An 18530-nucleotide genomic window follows, 5' to 3' on the forward strand; every position below is an offset into this window, starting at 1 on the left:
GATCATGCCGCTTGCTAAGGTGGCGCTGAGGAAACTCAGACCGGGCGCTGGCATACGCGTAGGCACCGAGACTCTTTTTCCCACAGATTGCGAACAAGACAGGCACACTTTTGCAAGGGCCCCTGCGAGCCAATAACTTGGGATTTCTGGGCACAACATGAGTTTTTGTCAGCATAATGCAAACCTACAATACCACATTATGGCGACTTGGTAAAGTGTCTCTGTATGGAATCTAGGCAGTGGGATAAAAAAGCCTCAACTACATACCCTGCTTAACCTTTGAACACAAAATCACAGCTGCAGGTGTTTTCCAAAGGTGAGAATAGGCCTGCTGCCCAGACCACTGTTTCAGAATTAGACTTTTGTGACATTGAAATGAAACATGAACTGCTCACCACTGACAAAGAAACATTTGGATCAGACATGAAATAAACATGCAAGGGAATTCAAGTTTAATTTCCTTAGTTAAACAGTGTTTATTGTTGTCACTTGGGTCATAAAACTATTCTTTCACATCTTATACACTTAGTAAACATGTGGACATATAAATCCCCAGTTAACGTTACATGACAAATACCTTTGAGAGGTTTCACAGAGAGGCATGATGTACAACTGAGGACATCCAGTCCTCAGTTCTCTGCAGTCATGTTTTTTCTGTGTGGTGTTTGAGGAACTTTTCATTGATATGTATCCTCAGAGAGACTGGAAGTCTCCTCAGGTTTCATGAGAACGACTGTTTCACAGCACCAAGTCATCATGTCATGGATTCTGTATGTTTCTAAAAAATCTGGTATGAATTTGTTTTTGCAACGACATGTTTTAAACTTTTTATGGCATACAAGGAACTATGCGTTTAGAAAGATATGGCCTCACCAATCATGGGCGGATTATGATCTTTTGGGCCCCCCATTTATTGTCGTATATGTGGGAGGGGGGGGTTGGGTGTCCTCCCCCAGAAAATGTTTAATTTGTTTGATGTGATTTCCTGTATTCTGGTGCATTTTGGGGATGGCCAATACTAAATTCAATCAGATTCATAGTCTACATCCTGATTTGTTGATATTGAGGTAATGATTCCATGCAAAGGCTTGGGCTTCAGGGCCCCCTGACCCCTTGGGGCCTGGGCCCGGTAGGCCCGTGCAGTAATCCATCCCTGTCACCAATTGGAATCCAATCTGGAGAGCCTATTATTGGGCACCCACCTCATGTGAGACCATTCACCAAACTTTGCAGGAGATGAACTATAATTTACTGTCTTTTTTTAACACAAACATCTTGCTGTTATCTTCCAGGCATGTAACTCCTGAGAGTATAAGGATGACAACAACTTGGTTAAATGAGGCAGCAGAACTTTCGAACATTCCTATTGACATCCATTAGCGATTGTGCTATTGGAAACGGACAAAAATAAGTAAACAGGCATTGCATTTGATAAACAATTTAGCACAATAATAAGAAAACAAGTATGCAGACATGAGGGTGGTCTGTGTGTACACAGCAATGACGTCCCTGCACATATTCTTCACTGTCCTTCAGGACCATAGACACAGGGATAGTCTGGGTTATCTGTTATCTTAAAAGCTCATGCAGGGACATGAAACTGTCTCAGGTCTTTCGCTGCCTAGGGCAGATGTAACAGGGTCTTGTCTGCCATATGTTTATTGGTTAGACACTCACAATTTATACCTGCGACACCCAGTATTTCTGGCTACAATGGATGGCAGCAATGAAACTAAAATCAAAACCAGGGGCTACTTCATACCTGAAATACAAACAAGAGGCTAAAAATATTTTTTGTCTATTTCTGAGATTTGTTTGTTTTATTCCCAGAAGAGGGCGACATCTCACTGGACTGCTAGTAACCACAGTAACCACTATGCCAACCACAGGAACTTGATAAAGAACTGCACTGTGATGCTGTATTCATCTGTGGTGCAGAACCCCATCATATCTGCATCTAGTTTACCCAGCTTGTATTACAGGCTGCACTGTGTGGTACACATCAAATAGAGCTCAACAGCAATGGCACTTCACAAGCCAATAAATTATGGACATGGTCATTTTTTTTCTTTCTTTCATAGAATCATGTGTTTCACCTCCAACAGAGTTCTTTGTTCAGTTCAGTTTACACGTCTTGGTTGCAGGACGGCCCCCCTGTTCTATTTTCGGGGCCTGTTGGCTTCCTGGCTGGGTTTATCTCTGTGAGGAGATCTGTCTCCACTCTAGTGCTCAATGGTTTCTCACCCTAGTCTCTGTCGTCTCCAGGCTGTAGGTGGGGCTGGAGCCTGTGTCTCGGCCAACAGCACGCAAGAAGCATGAAGCACAACAGACCCTTATCTCCTGTCTGAAATGCTGGTCGAGTCACAATCTGAGTGCTACATGTACCCTTGGTGTAACTGACTCATATTTTGACAGTTGTGAAGGCTAATCCTTGAACTTATATGAAGCATGGCACCACCAGTAGAAATGATAGCAATGGTTCAAACAAGCCAGGATTCCACTGAATGTGGTAAATGCTAAGGGAAAGTTTTTCAAAAATCATGTCAACTTAAAATAACAAACAAACAAACAAACAAACAAACAAAAAAACACTAACATCACACATTATTGTTTAAATAACTTTTTGTTGTAGGGCACGAGCCACTGTAAAATCCATAACCTCATAAAATATAATCTGCAAGCAATCCAGTGAGACAGTGGACACAAGAAAGACCTGAAACTCGGTGAAAAACTCAGCAAAAAAAATCATTGTTCCTAGTCAGATGACATAACTATAACCCTCATAACAATTTTTCATTTAAGAATTACCAACATGAAATCTTAAATCATCCAGTGAGACTATACATGGCCTGCGGTAAAGTAAAAAGTAAAGTTTTTTTTTCTTTTTTTTTGGAGGGAGAGTAAGGGTTACCACAGGAGCCGATTGATCAGTCATTGACTAATTGTTTTGGACAAAGATTTTTTTTTTCCCCTCTCTCGTCAAGAGTAAGGTCGGGAATTTCGCTCTGTTAATTGGACATAACAAAATGCAACAATGGCCTCTTAATAAAATGAGTTTAGTGATTATCAGTGGAGAGGGCACAGAAGAATAGAGGCGAGAGGGACGCTCTAATTGGGAGCTGTGGCCCTCCCGATCGTGGCAGGCCTTTGTGCACGGGTGTGTGGAGGCCGAGTGGCCGGCAGGCAGGCGACAGGCGCCGGTTCCTGGACAAAGGACTGTCTGGTGCTCAAGTTATGAGGCGTCCCCAACTTTGGTCCCTGCGAAAATTCCCTGCCATGGTGCTTAACCCCTTCACTGTGACAGTGACATTTTTCTCAACTCTCTCTCCTTCTCTCTCTCTCTCTCCCTCTCTCTGTCTTTCATTGTCTCTTGCTCACTCTCCCTCTACTCCCACCTCCCCACTTTCTTCTCACTCATCACACATGCACACACAAACACACCCACACCCTCACACACACACACACACACAAATAGAGAGAGAGAGATAGAGGGAGACAGAGAGATAGAAAGAGAATAAATAAATCCATATACCAATATAGACCTAGGCCCACTTGCAATGAAAAACCTGTAGAAATATAGGCTTTGTTGTCTGTCTGGTAACAATGACCGATATAAGTGTTTGATATTCTGTAGCCTGGTCTATTTCTGTCCTCTATGACCGAAGTCAAGGAGTTTAAGGCCATAGAAAGTACAAAGGAAATAGGTTATTGTAATGCAGTGACAAGCAGGGCGATAAAAGTTCCTAGCTGAACACAATCGTGTCTATAAATACCATAGATTGCTATTCTCCCTCTAAATATAAGCAAACAGATCCATCCGGTCCAAAGTGAAAAGGAAACTGAATCTAAAACATTTATCACTAAACATTTCCAAAATAAAATGCAGGAATTGCCACTGTCCCACTTATAGTGTCCAATACCACAATTCCCAAAACATAAAAAATACTGCATTATAAATAATATTTATTATATGTTATTATTATTATTATTATTATTATTATTATTATTATTATTATTATATATTCATATTTTCCTATGATATTTTGTCAGCACACACTGTCATTTGTCATTTTCAGTTTGTAGCCTATTTGAAAACCAAGACAGACAACATATTCCGTTTGTAGCCTAATAGCCTACAGAAACAAACATATAGGTAATGGAACGGTATTGTCATTCTCAGGACAGGATTTTGTAGGTTACACCAGAAATTTTCAACCTGTGAATTTCATCTCATAAGTAGACATGCAAACATTCTTTTAACCTCTCTAGACAAGGTTTAGACTTGTGTTGTAACTGTTTCTATTTCTGCGTTGTTTTCTTACCGAATCGAATAGGCTATCGATAGGCCATGGCACACAATGCCGATTTCTGGGAAACTGTCAGTAACCTTTATTTTTAAACGTCAGTTTCGATATAAAAACTGTTGCTAAAACATATAAAATGACAACGGTGGAGGGCGCAACAGTCTATGGTTCTGTTCTGTTAAATAGGCCTACCCTAACGGCAAACGTCTCTATAGGCCTAGTAACGTAAAACGGAGTGAAGTGACGACACTTTCTTCTGCCCATTGAGGATCGGTCTATGCTTGGTGAGAATGAATAGATATAAAATTAACAAATACCAGCCTATCTCATTTGCCAGGCAAATGCCCAAAATTTGCCTCCACACCACACGCTCTATAAAACAGAAGCTTTAGAGAGAGCCACACATCTATCAGGGTAATCATTTCGGTTTCTATCAAGTATTTTTAAGATTTGTACCTTTATATTTGTCGAAATAAAAAGTATATTTTGTTGCCATTCTCTGTATTAAATAATACATGTAGGGAAATTATTGGCCTATTTTTAATTGATATAACGAGTGGTTTTCAATTTAAATCAGCTGATAAATGCAACCTATTTTCATAGGCTAATGCATGTCCCATTTTCTAGCCTAAATGAAATGACAGTAAATGGCTGATTACAGTTGGGGGGGTGTCATAAAGAAAGTGAACAACAGAAAAGCAATTAACAACACATTCTTTTTATTGAAATAGAGAGAATTCAAGAAAAAATAAAATCCATTTACCCGAACATCCAGCACAAGAGGCAAATTTGAGTTCTTCTGAAAATTGTAAATGTCACACATGCCAGATTAAAAAGAAACCTGAGTTTTCCCTGCCTATATTGCATCACTGTCTCAAAAATGGTCTATATAGCAACGCAAATGTTTTATTATGTAAAAAAGGAAACATAATGAAAGCTGGACAAAGTTGTGATGGCGATCCTTTCCTTCACAGGTCTGGCAAACGTAACAGCAATGCATCACAAATACCCAAACACATTCGTTTCAAACCACCAAGCACTAATTAGTATTCATTTACAGTATATTGTCATGTAAAAGGTAATATATTTATATAAATGTAACAAATTAAAACCTAACAATATTTACACATCCATGTACAACTTTAAATAAATTAAGACTATGTCCTTCAATGCATTGAACATATTTACAACAATATCTTACTTTCATTAACATAAATAATAATAAAAAACAAAGGTCACACACAGACAGACACACAGACACAGACACACACACACACACACACACACACACACACACACACACACACACACACACACACACACACAACACACACAGCTAACCAGCAAAATATCCAGAATCTATCATGCTGATCTCAGCTCTCCCATCCCTTTTACCATGCATATTTGGATGTAGCTACTGTATGTTGGGATAACACATAGTCGTAGACCTCCTTCTACACAACCTTCTTTCTCAGATGACTTTCCTTAGTCAGTGGATGCCTGCCATTGGCTCATTTCACCAAACAGGCTCACAGGAATTACACCATAACCTGCCATCACTTATGACAGACAAAGGCATTATGGGATCATCCGGTTTCTTTCTACCAACTATGAAGGGAATTGTGACCTCCTGCATACATCATCTGGATATACGTCCAACATCTGACAAAAGAACTCTCTGCTCTATGTCAACGGTTCTTGCTTGACTGCTGCACACGAGTACAAACAAACATGGGTGTTCATGAGAATGTATCATGGTGAAGTGTCTGAAGATGATGCACGTCATCATTTCGGGGACTCTCTGCCCGATGATGACGCAGCCTCCTTCTTCCTTTCAAGCCCACTCACCAGCCTCTGTATGTTTTGCAAGTCGTTCATAGAATCCTTCACAGTGGCTTTAGGAGAGCCAGTCCTCTGACCGGCTGTGGACTTGGAGCTGTGGTGCTCCGACACCGGGCTCGCCTCCCGGCTGGCCGACACGGAGGACTCGGACTCCGTGTTCATACCGCTCGGATAGCCGGCAGCAGAGAGCAGGCCACTCTGCGGGATGGACATAGGGATCTGGTAGGGGTTGAAGCGCAGGCGCGGCCGCGAGCTGCCCAGGAAAGCGCTCCTGCCGAGGGAAGAGGCGCCGCCACCAGAGGGCAGTGCGGAGGCTGCTGCTGCTGCCGCGGCCATGTAGGTGTAGGGGTACGGGAGCAGGCCCCCGAAGGGAGGCATCGAAATACCCTGCAAACACAACACAAACCCCCTTTCAGTTAGTCACAGATGACCAGAACAATTACCCAGTAGTTGGTTAACAAGAACACAAGGTTAAACATATCTATGAAAACATGTCTGTTTTCTACTTCAAGTGCCATGCCATCTTAATGATAATTCTGGTGCTCAGTTCCAAGTCAAAGGCATTTTTATATAATGCACAAGATTTTAGAGCAAAAGGGCCAATATTAATAGGTTAATATGTTAGACTATGTAAGACTATTACTAACAGTAATATCTATATGTATAATATCTTAGACTAACTATTGTTTCAAGTGGGCTATCTATTCTCTATCAAACTTTATGATACAACATTGCCCCTGACAAACTGAGGTCTACGCATATCGCAGCATTATCACAACACACAAAGCAGCAGCCCACAAAATGAAAAAGTACGTGTGTTTACCTGAGACGTCAGCATGTGCTGGGTTAAGTGGTAAGGGAAAGCACTTGCGCTGGCACTTTGAGAGGACAGACCTCCATTCTCCATGCCTCCAGCTCCAGACATAGAGGCCAGAAAGTGTCCCATCCCCATGGTGGAGAAGGCCCCCGGGGCCATGGCGAACTGTCCCGGGTGAAATAACAGCGGCTGTCCACCGCTCAACGGATTAAAAAAATGCTGGCCGTGCAGGCCGGACAGGGCCAGACTCTGCAGGTGACTCGCACTGAAGTGCGACGGACTCTCTGTCTGCACCATGAGCGGAGAGTAGCCCTCCTTGATCCCGCTCATGCCCGAGCACTCCGTGTCCTTCTTGGAGGCCTCGGAGTCTTTCCGACTCGCTGAGTCTCCCTTGCTCTTCTCGAGGTTCCTGATGCTGAAAATGGAGTCTGAAGAGTCTTTCCTGGAGTCCAGGCTGTCACTCCTCTTGTCCACGCTGGTCCTGTCTTTCGCCCTGTCCTCGCAGAGCGGGCTGAAAGATGACGGGGAGGCAGGGCCAGGGCTGGACCTGTCCTCCTGGTGGTCAAGTTCTTGGTCGCTTTCAGTGCAGGTTTTGTCATCTGTAAAAAAAATACCATCACGGAAAACTTCAGGTTAGCTAATAATCACAATACAGAATATATCTTTTAGTTAACAGGCAGATCATTATTGCTTTGTGAACAGTATTTTTTTGGGGGAAATTATTCCCTAAGTAATGAACCGAATGTTCATTTACATCATATATTTCTAAATGTAGCTCTACTTAATATGTGGTAGCGATACAATGGTGGATTTTCATAACTTTGCAATAATATCTATTTTTCCAAATAACCTTAGTGCAGATCAACATTACAAGTACATGCACAATGGAACTAATTTATTCACATCAAGCGAACATTACAAATGGAATACATGCTCAACGTGGCCATTTTGATGTGTTCCGTAAACTAAAGGTCATAACCTTTTTGCTTTGCTTTTTTTAACCTTTTTGCTTGACGAGATACTCAGTTAGTGATAAGAGAAGGATGTACACCTACTCTTCCCAAAGCAGCCCAATGAAAAGTTAATTGATGTTTTTTCCCACATACATACACACAAACATACACACACACACAGATCCCAATCCTGCATTATGCGACTTCTAGTTTCATTTTGTCAGGTATAGGCTACCACCAACAACAAATATATTAAAATGTGCAAAAACAAACTGCATCCATTCTCTAGTAATTCAAGAACAATTGTGACATTTTTTGTTATGGCAAACACACTAGGCTATTCCTACATGTAATGGAAAACAAACCAGAAAGATGGGCATGGGCTACTAAAACATCCAAGCCATTCGAGAGGTTTAGCTTCAGTTTCCATGCTGCAGATTCTAACCCGGCAAATGAGCTCCTGCCTACTTCTTGTGTAATTCCCTCCATCATATCGACAACGGATTATACATTATGCATGTTCAGGCCTGTTAATATTACAAGCGAGATGGCGAGCTGAGGATAAACCTTCGCTCATGGATTCCAGTGGCATTCTACTCTCGCTTTTGTTCTGAGTGAAGGGATTATAGCCAGCCTACTCTTCAGCTAACATGCCAACTATCACTAGGCGCAAACTATCCCTGATGGTGCTTTTTGGCCTCTGACAAGACCACTCTTTGTACAGCAACACAGATTTTTCTCCTTTAGTATTTTGTGACAAAATAATGGGCCTACCTCGACTGTTCCTGATCAATTTAAGTGGACTGGTAACGTTCCCAAGCGGGGAGTGAACGGAGTCTCTCCCAGTCGATGGTTCGCAAGAGGACGCATCTGAGTCTCCTCCATCTCGGTCCACTTTGCACTGCTCCTCGTACATGCGCAGCGAAGGAAGGCTTAATTGTTTCCTGCAAAATGAGCAGGAATATTCAAGATAGCAGTCCAACAACGTAACAACTAGCCACACTGCACAAATGGTAGTTTCCTAAACGCACCCAAAAACATAGGCTTACCATCACGAGAAATTATTAACATATCTAGAAAATAGCATTTAGCTCACTGTAAAATAAGTAAATAATTACGAAAATCAGATTAAAAAGGCAGTACCTTTTTTCTCTCCGCCCATTACCCGTGTCCCTGAATCCTTTCGCGAACGGGTTGTGATCAATTTTTAACTGAGTGATCTGGAGGGATGAAACATATGTGGACTATCTCAGTACATTCCAGTAGACTGTGAACATATTTCCCAGTAATCATTCAGTTACAGTAAACTAAATAGGCCTAGTCCAGAAACAGCCTTTAAGTAGCTGCCACCGTTAACATAAACTAAGGGAGTCTATTTTGTTTTTTTTTCAGAGCGTTGACATTTACACAGATTTTCAGTTAAGTTTTCGCTGAAAGAATTAGGCCTATTTACCCAAATGTCAAATAAGCCCTGCTAATCAAAAATACTAACTTAGGCTAATGATGAACGATTGCATCACAGAAATGCATAAAGTCTGTAGTCTATGTGGATTGCAACATTTTGCACAGCCATGGTGATTGCTAGACTGGGAAGAAACATTCTAATCAATTGTGACTTTTGACCGTAAACTTTGAAAACACTTTTGTAAACATTTCAGTGTCAACAAATTTCGAAAAGCATATCCAAATCATAATTATCTTAAAATATCGAAATAAAATGATAGAAGACTGTTTCTACAATAACCTTTTAGATATAATTTGCCCATTAAGTGTATGCCATTAGTAGAAAAATCTAGTAAAGGAAAAAATCATGACATAGCCTACATTTGCCTTTACAGGCCTACACCAACAGCCTGATAAAATGTGTACAATTAAGCAAAGTATCTTAGAATACATGTACCCATTAATATACTGTATGCCTATAGTTGCCAGCCTTACCTTGTCATTTTGATATGCAGTGACGCCAATGAAATCCGTCTCTGGGAAAAGATAAGTCCTAAAGGTGCTGTATGGAAGCTTCAAAATATCATTGGCTCTGACGATGTGAAACCGGGGTTGGTATTTGTGCATGGAATTCAGTATAGTCTGTGGACAGGCAAGTTTATCATTAATATCATTGTTATTGTTGTTATTAATATTATTACTATTACTATTATTATTATTGTCTCAAGGTGTATGTAGGAGTTAGAACTTTTTTTTATTATCTCTCTCACACACACACACACACACACACACACACACACACACACACACACACACACACAGATAAACTTTCTCTCACATAGGCCTACAAACTAGTAGTATCTTATTAGACTGTTTCCATTTACATCTTCAAAAATATGTTGATAATAATTATTTTGTTCATACATGCAAGAGTACAGTATTGAAGTGTATTGGCGATAGCAAAATAAATGCGTATTATATAGCCTAACTCTAATTTACAAAAAGATGGGTAGGCCTACATCACCACTTTTGCCAATCAATTATTTTATTTCACTATTAATACAATACTCAATGAAACTCTAACAATCTACATAGCTTGTTCAACAGGCAGAATGAGCTTTCCTCCTACCAACATGTATTTGTTTTTAAAACTGATTTCCTTCCAAACTATCCTTGAGGGACAGACAGCAAAACACTTTAGACAACCACGCATATCCCTCTTGTGTTTTCGACATTTCGACGCCCACTCTGAGGAGATCCAACATCAAGACGTCAAAGGTCGACTTAAGAGACCTACAAATTCAATACAAGCCAGACTGCGAGTCTGCCCCTCTCCTTGACCCTGTCTCCCTCTCTGCCCCGAATCTATTAAATGTCGCTTTTCTTTTTGTCCTTAACCAAACACTCAAGGAAACAGCCAAGCAGTAAAACAAATGTCCATTACCATTAGTCAGTACAAATGGGCCTAGCAGGGTTCTGACTCTCAATCAAACCTAAAAATGGAGAAACAAAACGCGATCCAACTAAAGATCATGCCTTGGGTAAGCCTATTCTGTTTCAGAGTTTTTCCTCTGGCGTCAAAACCTTTCTTCATTTACATTATCGCAATAATGTAGGCCTACACGGTAATTTATTTTATTCAACCCTATCCCTCGTAGATTCAAAGTAAAGTCTCAGATCTCTCAAAAATGACGCTGGGTGCTTCTTCTAGAATGATACAGCACTCGTGGTTTCCCCACAAATATTTCACAAATGTGATGGAAAGTGAGAATAACTTACGAATCCATGTTTATCCGATATATTGTTCGTCAGCTTGAGTTTATGGAAAGTAACAGGCTTAGCCATCCATTGCTCGCCCGTAGCAGGACTGTCTGGATGGATGTACATTCGCTTGGGCATCTCCGGATCGGCTTTTCCAGCAACCATCCAGCGGGAATTGTGAAATTTGTATCGACAGTCATCGGCGGCAACTATATCCATCAAGAGGATATACTTTGCTTTTTTATCTAGGCCATTTACCCGAACTTTGAAGGCCGGAAACATTCTCCTGTAACAGACACAGAACAAGGGCATCGTATCCTCCATTTTACACATAGCCTACTGATATAGTAGCCTAAATCATCATGATGGTCACTAATTTAATTTGGATTTAAATCATTTTTAATCTCAAAGCATCTGACATGATTCCCCATAGGATTAAAAACCCTGACCTAAACTCAGGTAAACCCCAGGTTAAAATAGTAGCCTATAACCCGTTCACAACAAGGGACAAATCTGTTGCAGCATACATTCATTATGACATTGTGTTATCGTAGGCAAAACGGCTTATAGCTCAAGAGTTATCCCTTTTCAAATTTTAAAAACATTTTACAGCGATTCTGAATATTTTGCAATATTTTGATAGACTATAACCTTCCGTAAAAGCCAGATTAGCCTGATTGAAAGCTGAAAATTAAGCTGCAATAGGCCTCCAATTCTTTAACACAAATAAAGCAATTCAACACAAGCCTTGACTAAGTTAAATAAATATGATTATAGAAAAAGCATTCAGTCTTAATGCTCCGTTGGGTCTCTAGTCTTGTTTGTTTTCGAGGAGGTAAACACAGCAAAATACATAAAACGTAACATTTACCTTCCTGACTTTGTTATGACCATTTCAGTGCCAATTTTGTGAAACTGATCCCACAGATCCTTTGACTCTAAGATAACTTTTGGATCATCCTCTACGTCTTCCTCCGGTTCCAAGCTCTTTAGAGACCGAAGATGGGCCGCCTGGTGGTGATGCCCCAACGCAGCGTGCAATCCAGCCTCCGCCGCCCCAGAGAGAGCATGGTCCGATAGTGGCTTCGTCAGGGCACCGTGAGGCAGCGCCAGTGACGGGAAAAAAGACGGCTGAGCAGCGGCAAGAAAGGCTGACATGGGGAAGTCAGCCGCCCGGTGAGCGTGGAAAGGGTGATAAGCCATGTTAGTCCCCGTGTAAACTGGATCTCTCATCGGTGCATCCAAAAATATCGATATGAAATATTATATTCTTAGGCTATACGTTGACCCACAAAGCCTTCAGCTCAGAGGAAATGTTCAGTTGTCGCTATTGGCAGAAAGTGTGAGCCCGAAGTCGACAGCGAAAGCCACACACTGCCCCGTGACTGCAGAGGGAAATAATCTGGTAGGCTATTCCCAGTGCCGATGCTCCGACGAAGTAGAGATAATATCCTTCCAAAAGACAGTGTTCGCGCTTTCAAAGTATAACCAAGGATCCTCTTCTTCTCAGGTTCCGTCAAACCAAAAAATAAAAAACTCTTGAAGAAAAAGGCATACAAATTGAGCACAGTTTATAAGCTCTAGGTCCTGTTGCCTCGCCACAGTGACTGTCTCGCATATTCCTCCCCCTCTGTTTCCACACACTAATGAAGCATCCCTCCTTGATTGCCGATTTTACGCTTTCTGGACCAATTGTAGAGTTCCATAGGCGTGGTTTTGACAGATCCAGCCAAGATGGGGAAGGGGGGCTAGAAGGTGTCGGAAGCATTAGCAGTAAGAAAACATGTCAACAGAATAAAATATTAACCAATGACAAACTAAAGATCGAGAAACCCCACCCCCGAACTCGAGACAGACTACAGTTTTCAGTGCAAGGCCGGGGAGGCGAGCGCTTCGTCTGCCTGTTCTCAGCTTCCCCGTGGTAGGCTACCAAGCTCTATAGTGGATCAGCGTCCGAATCTTTCCCGGTCATTAAGTATGATATGCTACATCTTTTACATGCTCACACAAATTTGACGTGCAATTTTATTTAGCAGTGAGATAGCGAGGCTTTAGGGGCAATAATATTTTGCAATATTTTGCGAGTGCTTCGTCTGTTTTATGTTAACTACGAGTTCCAGTAAAACGGTACACGAAAGCTGTGGGAATAAAGTCAAATGCAAATCTTACTAATCTAATTCTATGAAAATGACAGATAATGCATCCATGCCTAATTTCGTTTGGAATCTTCTTTTTGTGAATAGGCTAATAATACATGGGCGATATGAAGAGCTTATGTTTTGGGGGAAAATAAGGTGTAGGCTACAAGCACAGAGTTAAATTGATCTATTAACACGCCGTTGAAAATTACTTGGCGTAAATTGTCAAAACTTCTAAGATTAAGAATCTTGCGCGATCGGAAAAAGCAATTGACAAAACCTGCGAATACAAAGTAGCCTATATTGGCTACGCAAGGTCAGCGCCGTATACTGAGAAGTAGTAACTCTCAAAAAAAGTTCAATGCATTACAAATACAGTCGGAATCTTTGCGAAGAGATGTCTTACCTCTTTGTAATCTTGTTTCACTTTGCTTCATAACGTCATCACCTCAACCATAGCCTTAGGTTGCTGTTTGTTTTCCGCATTGCATTGCTTAAATTGTACCTTCCGATATGTTAGACACAACCAAAGAAATGATGCTTGACTGCTAGTTTGTTGCCAGACATGCCTTCACGTAGCCCAAAGTTAATCTTACTCTGATGACTCAGAATGTTACGGACAGAATAAATTCAGCCACATTTACATGTACAGCCCCTGCAACAGTCTAATCTGGCGACTGGTGGTGGCATTGTGCAACCAGCTTGGAGCATTGTTGCGTGTACCTTTAAGGGGGTCCGCAGATCCTTGATTAAGTGGGACTGCGTTTGTGAAAGAACGCTTGGCGCCAGTCTGCTTGAGTCCCACATTAAGACACTACTCCTGTCACATCTTATTTACCCCAAAAATCCTCAAGCAGCGCTCCAATCCTGTCACGAGTGCCTGAAAAGCTACAGGTGGAGTCCAGTTTTAGACTATTATTTTTCGGGCGGCTAAAGGTGACTTATTTTCGCAAACAAACTTTACTTATTCTTAAGGGGCTGCGGGTTAGAATAAGGATAGGTTAGTCCAAGCATTAAATTAGCTTGAGTTGACCTATTTCTTGTCCTTATATGGCGCCAAATTTAGAACGCGGAAAAATATGTCTTCGGCATTCTTTAAAACGTTATGGCCCATGGGGGTAGTTTATGTGTAGCATAAACGGTGTTTTGAATGGAATATTGTTTCTCATAAGTTTTAATTAAGTTTGGCCTCGTAATTACTATCTAAAGGTAACTTTTATGACATAACTGTAACTGAGCTTCACTGCAGATAACGCGATATTTGTTTTGCTGTGCATTTTAAGTATTTAAGGCTTTCCACAAATGTAGCCTAATCTCTGATCTAAGAATCAGTAGCCTATGCGATAGATTGGTATATTCATATCACAAGCGACTTCCTTTGTCTTGAATTATATGTGGACAGGAGAAAGTCTTAGAGAGAGAGAGAGGGAGAGGGAAAAGGCAGAGCTCGCGCGCAATGGATGCATCGAGTCCTATGCGTGCGTGGTGCAACCTGCTAACGGTGGATGCTCCACAGAGAGCGGAGTACCTCAGGTTCAACTGCTGGTAAGATGCCACTTATCGGAGACTATGGCTAGATGTACGTTTGTATTCGAAAATGATGTCGAATTAAACCTGAAGTGTATGTATCTCATTGTGGGTATTATTTAGCAGTCAAGTCGCTGAAAAGAGACTTTATCCTCAGCCATCTGATTTCTAAAACATTGTGCTGATCAAAGGTGCTCAAATGTGTGTGCTTTTTTTTTTTTTTTTTAGCAATTATAGCAATGGTAGTTGTATCAATGTACAAACAGTTGTCCAAAATGTATTAATATGTTGTCTGCATTGCCATATGAATTGCACTTTAAATAATAGCCAACATAATAATATTGTAGGCTACTTTCAATCCCCAAAATGCCATATAGTCTACTGCTTCCTATGCTATGTGATGCTATCTTTAACATGTAAATGTGACAAATACAGGCTATTTTTTGTGATCCTTTTATTTCATTAACAAAATTGACCAACTTATTGAAACCTGTCAAAAAAAAGGAAGACAATCGTATATGTGTGCATTGAGATAGTTGCTCAATTCTAGTTTTTTTCTTTGTGGACTACCGTGTATTTGAAGAATGTTGCGCAATTTTCAAAGGTCAATAAACAATTTGGACATCATGAATGTGTCATGGAACATTTATGACACTGGGTTGTTTTACATACAAGATTTACAAATAACTTGATGAAAGGCAAAACAAGTTAACCTCACATGCAGGAAGTTAATGGTTTGTCATGTATACACTAACTGAACTAATTATATAAACGAAGGTCAACATCATAGCCTCCTCAGATTATTTGTTTTAGAGGGAGAGCAAAATTTGTATGACCAAGGTCGTTTTTGTGGCTTCCTGTGTGACATAATGCCATTCAAATTTCTTTCAGCAGAAAAAAGCGTATGGGATCACATATTCTTTTTTTTTAACCGTCAATTGATAATTTCCATGAGAGCTCCTAGAGACGGTTGGCCTATATATTATTAATATATAGGGGAGGATAATTATGGTACTCACCACACTTTGTAAGATAGACAGAATAAAGCTCAAAAGAAGGCTGTTGAGTAAAAGTGGTTTCCACAGTAGTCATAACGTGTACCTGCTACAGAAGCAATAACAAATCTTTCACATCTCCGAAAAATGTTCCTCTTATATTTGAACCAGATCATTTAATAACCCGTGTCATACATGGAGCCCAAGCAAACTCGTCCCGCATTTTGCCAGCCTCCAGTCTAGTCTCTCTCTCTCTCTCTCTCTCTCTCTCCCCTACTCGGGTTGATCCTTTTTTATATATTTTTTATTATTATTATTTATTGCTGTGGATTCCGAAAATGTTCCCTGCGATATGAATACGCTAAATAAATACATCACACTTTCACACTTCCACTAATTAAACTTTGCCCATACATGGGGAGAAACGTGTTAATGCAATATTGACTGCAATATAGGCCTACATCACTGAATTGAATTAATTGTCTGTTCTATGAGATAACTGCCAAAGAGAACACTTGTCCACAGCTTTACCCGTTGCACAAGGCGACTCATAACGTAGAAGAAAGGTTGGCCTATAGTTCTGTAGCCTATTTATCATGGTATGTGACACCGACATCTTCGTAAATAACATAAATGTTAAGAGTAGGCTAGCCTATACGTTCTAAAACGCTGGTATGTTCGTTGGACCTGACTCCCTTTGTCTTTCGGCAAAATAGTTCACAACTCTGAGATTTTGCATTTCAAGTCAGATCAAAACGCTAAAAACCGTGAATATATTATTTGAACAAGTGTGAGTTTTAAGGGCACTGTAGGATACAATAACTTAAAACGCCACTATGATGGTTTGAAGGATGGAGTAACAAGTTAGTCTTGGTTAATTGTTTGAATTGCAGGTACATTATGCATTTGTTTATTTTGTAGCCTAATTATATTGCAGAACACATCAAATCAACAGGTATGCACGGATAAGCACTTGGGTGGGGCATACAAGTGGTAAGCAGTCTTCAGCTCAAACGTCCACGACACTCAAAACATCTTTTTGGTCGAACCCTTTGGTCAACCATTTTTTGTGGGCACAAGGGTGCTGCGTGTGTTGTTTTCGATTCGCTTCTCAAGATTTTCAAGTGCTGATCGGAATAGACTATTGCCTGACCATTTTCTGTGTTATGGCCTCTCTATGGATAACATGCGCGTAAGGGATAAGCCTCACAGCCTGTATCAAACCTGAGATGAATGAAATATAGCCTGGTTCCACGTACAGCCTGTAGGCCTATGGATTTTTCCAACCAATTAGATGATAAAAATGGCAATTCCACTCAAACTCTATGTGCGTTGCAGCCGATCTGAGTTATGTTAAAACTCCTTATTTAATGGCAAGTTTAATCGACTTAGTTAGCCCACATTTAAGATTCTTAATAGAAATGCAAGGCACTGAAATATATAGTAAAAAAAGATAATTGATCACCTTGAGAAAGAAATAGAGATGCACTTTTTGGGGAAGAATTTTGACCATCAATAATGCAGGTAATTTTGGTCTAGCAAAATGCCACCATTAAATGACTACAACAATGACACATTTTAAGCCACCATAAATGACTACAACAGTGACACATTTTAAGTCAACATGTCCTTCCTGTGGACATGACATGCCAGTGGCAAGTTAATATTATTATTTTTTTCATACCAAAACTATACTTTATGAGGTTGAATTGTATTAGTGTTCATCAGCTGCCATGTACATTTATATAGCCTGGTCAAGATTGATGGAATGATACAGCCTCTTGAAAAGAAATTGACAGTGTTCTTGCCACTGTTTTGAAGCTTAGGCTACTGAATTTATTTGAAATACAATTGATCATGACTGATTCATCAACAAAGGTTGATTAAAAGTGGCGAACATTTTGGACATTTTGATAGAACATTATTTCTTTCTCTCAACTCTTGTTTGTAATCCTTCTCTTTCCACTTCTCTCACTATACATTTGTATGTATTGTATTGTGCACTCAGTTTTCAGTGTTATATGAAGGACAAAAAGGTCAGTAAATTAGGCTACTGTACATTTAGCATAAAAGCTCCCTGGAAACTACACAATTGCTTTGAATTTACAGTGTCCCATTTAGTAGGTTGGTGTTGCTGAAAATATTTACCGGTATGTGTTTGTGTGTTAGTGATACGTTATGGTTAATGGAATCCCCCTTGCATTTTAGTGTAAGGCGTTTGAAATCGAAAGATGTAGATTAATTGAAAATGTTTGAGTCTCAGTTGTGTGTATTTTGTGATCCAATCTAAAAGTATAAACATCCAGCCTGCGGCAAGATGCTTCATCTAATTTAAGAGTGCACTTGGTTTTTGAACCTCCTGATAGTGGAAGCAAGCAGCTGTTTCAACCACCTCTGCTCGTGAAGTTAACCTTCCCTGTTTCAAGTAGATGACCAATATTTTCATTAAAAACTCTAGAACAGGAAGGCATCTACAAAACAAGGCCACTCTCTATTTTGCTATGCTTTGCCAGATATTCATTTGTTTTGCTGTCTAGCAAAAAAACAAAACAAGAAATTGAAATGCTTGTGCATGCTCATCCGCTCGGGTCGTCCCACCTCGGTGATCCGCTCCTGATCAAAGGCTTGCAGGGAGTGAGGGGGAGGCAGTTTTTTTTCCCTTATGCTGGATTTTAAGGTGAATGCATTAGCCTGGTAGGTCAGCATCTCCCCACCTCAAACACCACACTGGCCTGAGGAATGCGAAGGGG

The 18530-nt window shown here is 40.5% G+C and overlaps 1 protein-coding gene across 3 annotated transcripts; it reads right to left on the minus strand.

Annotated features, from left to right (window-relative positions):
• Positions 1-5006: 5006 nt before the first annotated feature.
• Positions 5007-14359, minus strand: tbx2a (T-box transcription factor 2a). Of its 3 annotated transcripts, XM_042093024.1 has the most exons (9): positions 13665-14359; positions 11992-12868; positions 11139-11406; positions 9855-10001; positions 9060-9136; positions 8691-8860; positions 6970-7562; positions 6153-6533; positions 5007-6013 (listed from the first exon to the last, which is right to left on the minus strand). In XM_042093024.1, exons 2-9 carry the CDS (start codon positions 12351-12353, stop codon positions 5993-5995), a joined length of 2019 nt encoding a protein of 672 aa, XP_041948958.1. In that variant the 5' UTR covers positions 12354-12868; positions 13665-14359; the 3' UTR covers positions 5007-5992. The 3 variants fall into 3 exon arrangements, with proteins under 3 accessions (XP_041948958.1, XP_041948957.1, XP_041948956.1); XM_042093023.1 differs by having other exon boundaries at positions 5007-6533; positions 8691-8848; XM_042093022.1 differs by having other exon boundaries at positions 5007-6533; positions 13665-14358.
• Positions 14360-18530: the final 4171 nt, after the last annotated feature.

Source organism: Alosa sapidissima, chromosome 5 (genome assembly GCF_018492685.1).
Source record: "Alosa sapidissima isolate fAloSap1 chromosome 5, fAloSap1.pri, whole genome shotgun sequence".
Taxonomy (NCBI): Eukaryota; Metazoa; Chordata; class Actinopteri; order Clupeiformes; family Clupeidae; genus Alosa; species Alosa sapidissima.

Bases quoted from the DNA above. Each gene is read 5' to 3' on its own strand.
- tbx2a (XM_042093022.1), bottom strand. From the start codon at position 12,353: ATGAGAGATCCAGTTTACACGGGGACTAACATGGCTTATCACCCTTTC. The intron at 11,407-11,991 runs GTAAATGTTACG...TGTCTGTTACAG, and splicing joins GTCATAACAAAGTCAGGAAG to GAGAATGTTTCCGGCCTTCA. The intron at 10,002-11,138 runs GTAAGTTATTCT...GCCTGTCCACAG, and splicing joins TATCGGATAAACATGGATTC to ACTATACTGAATTCCATGCA.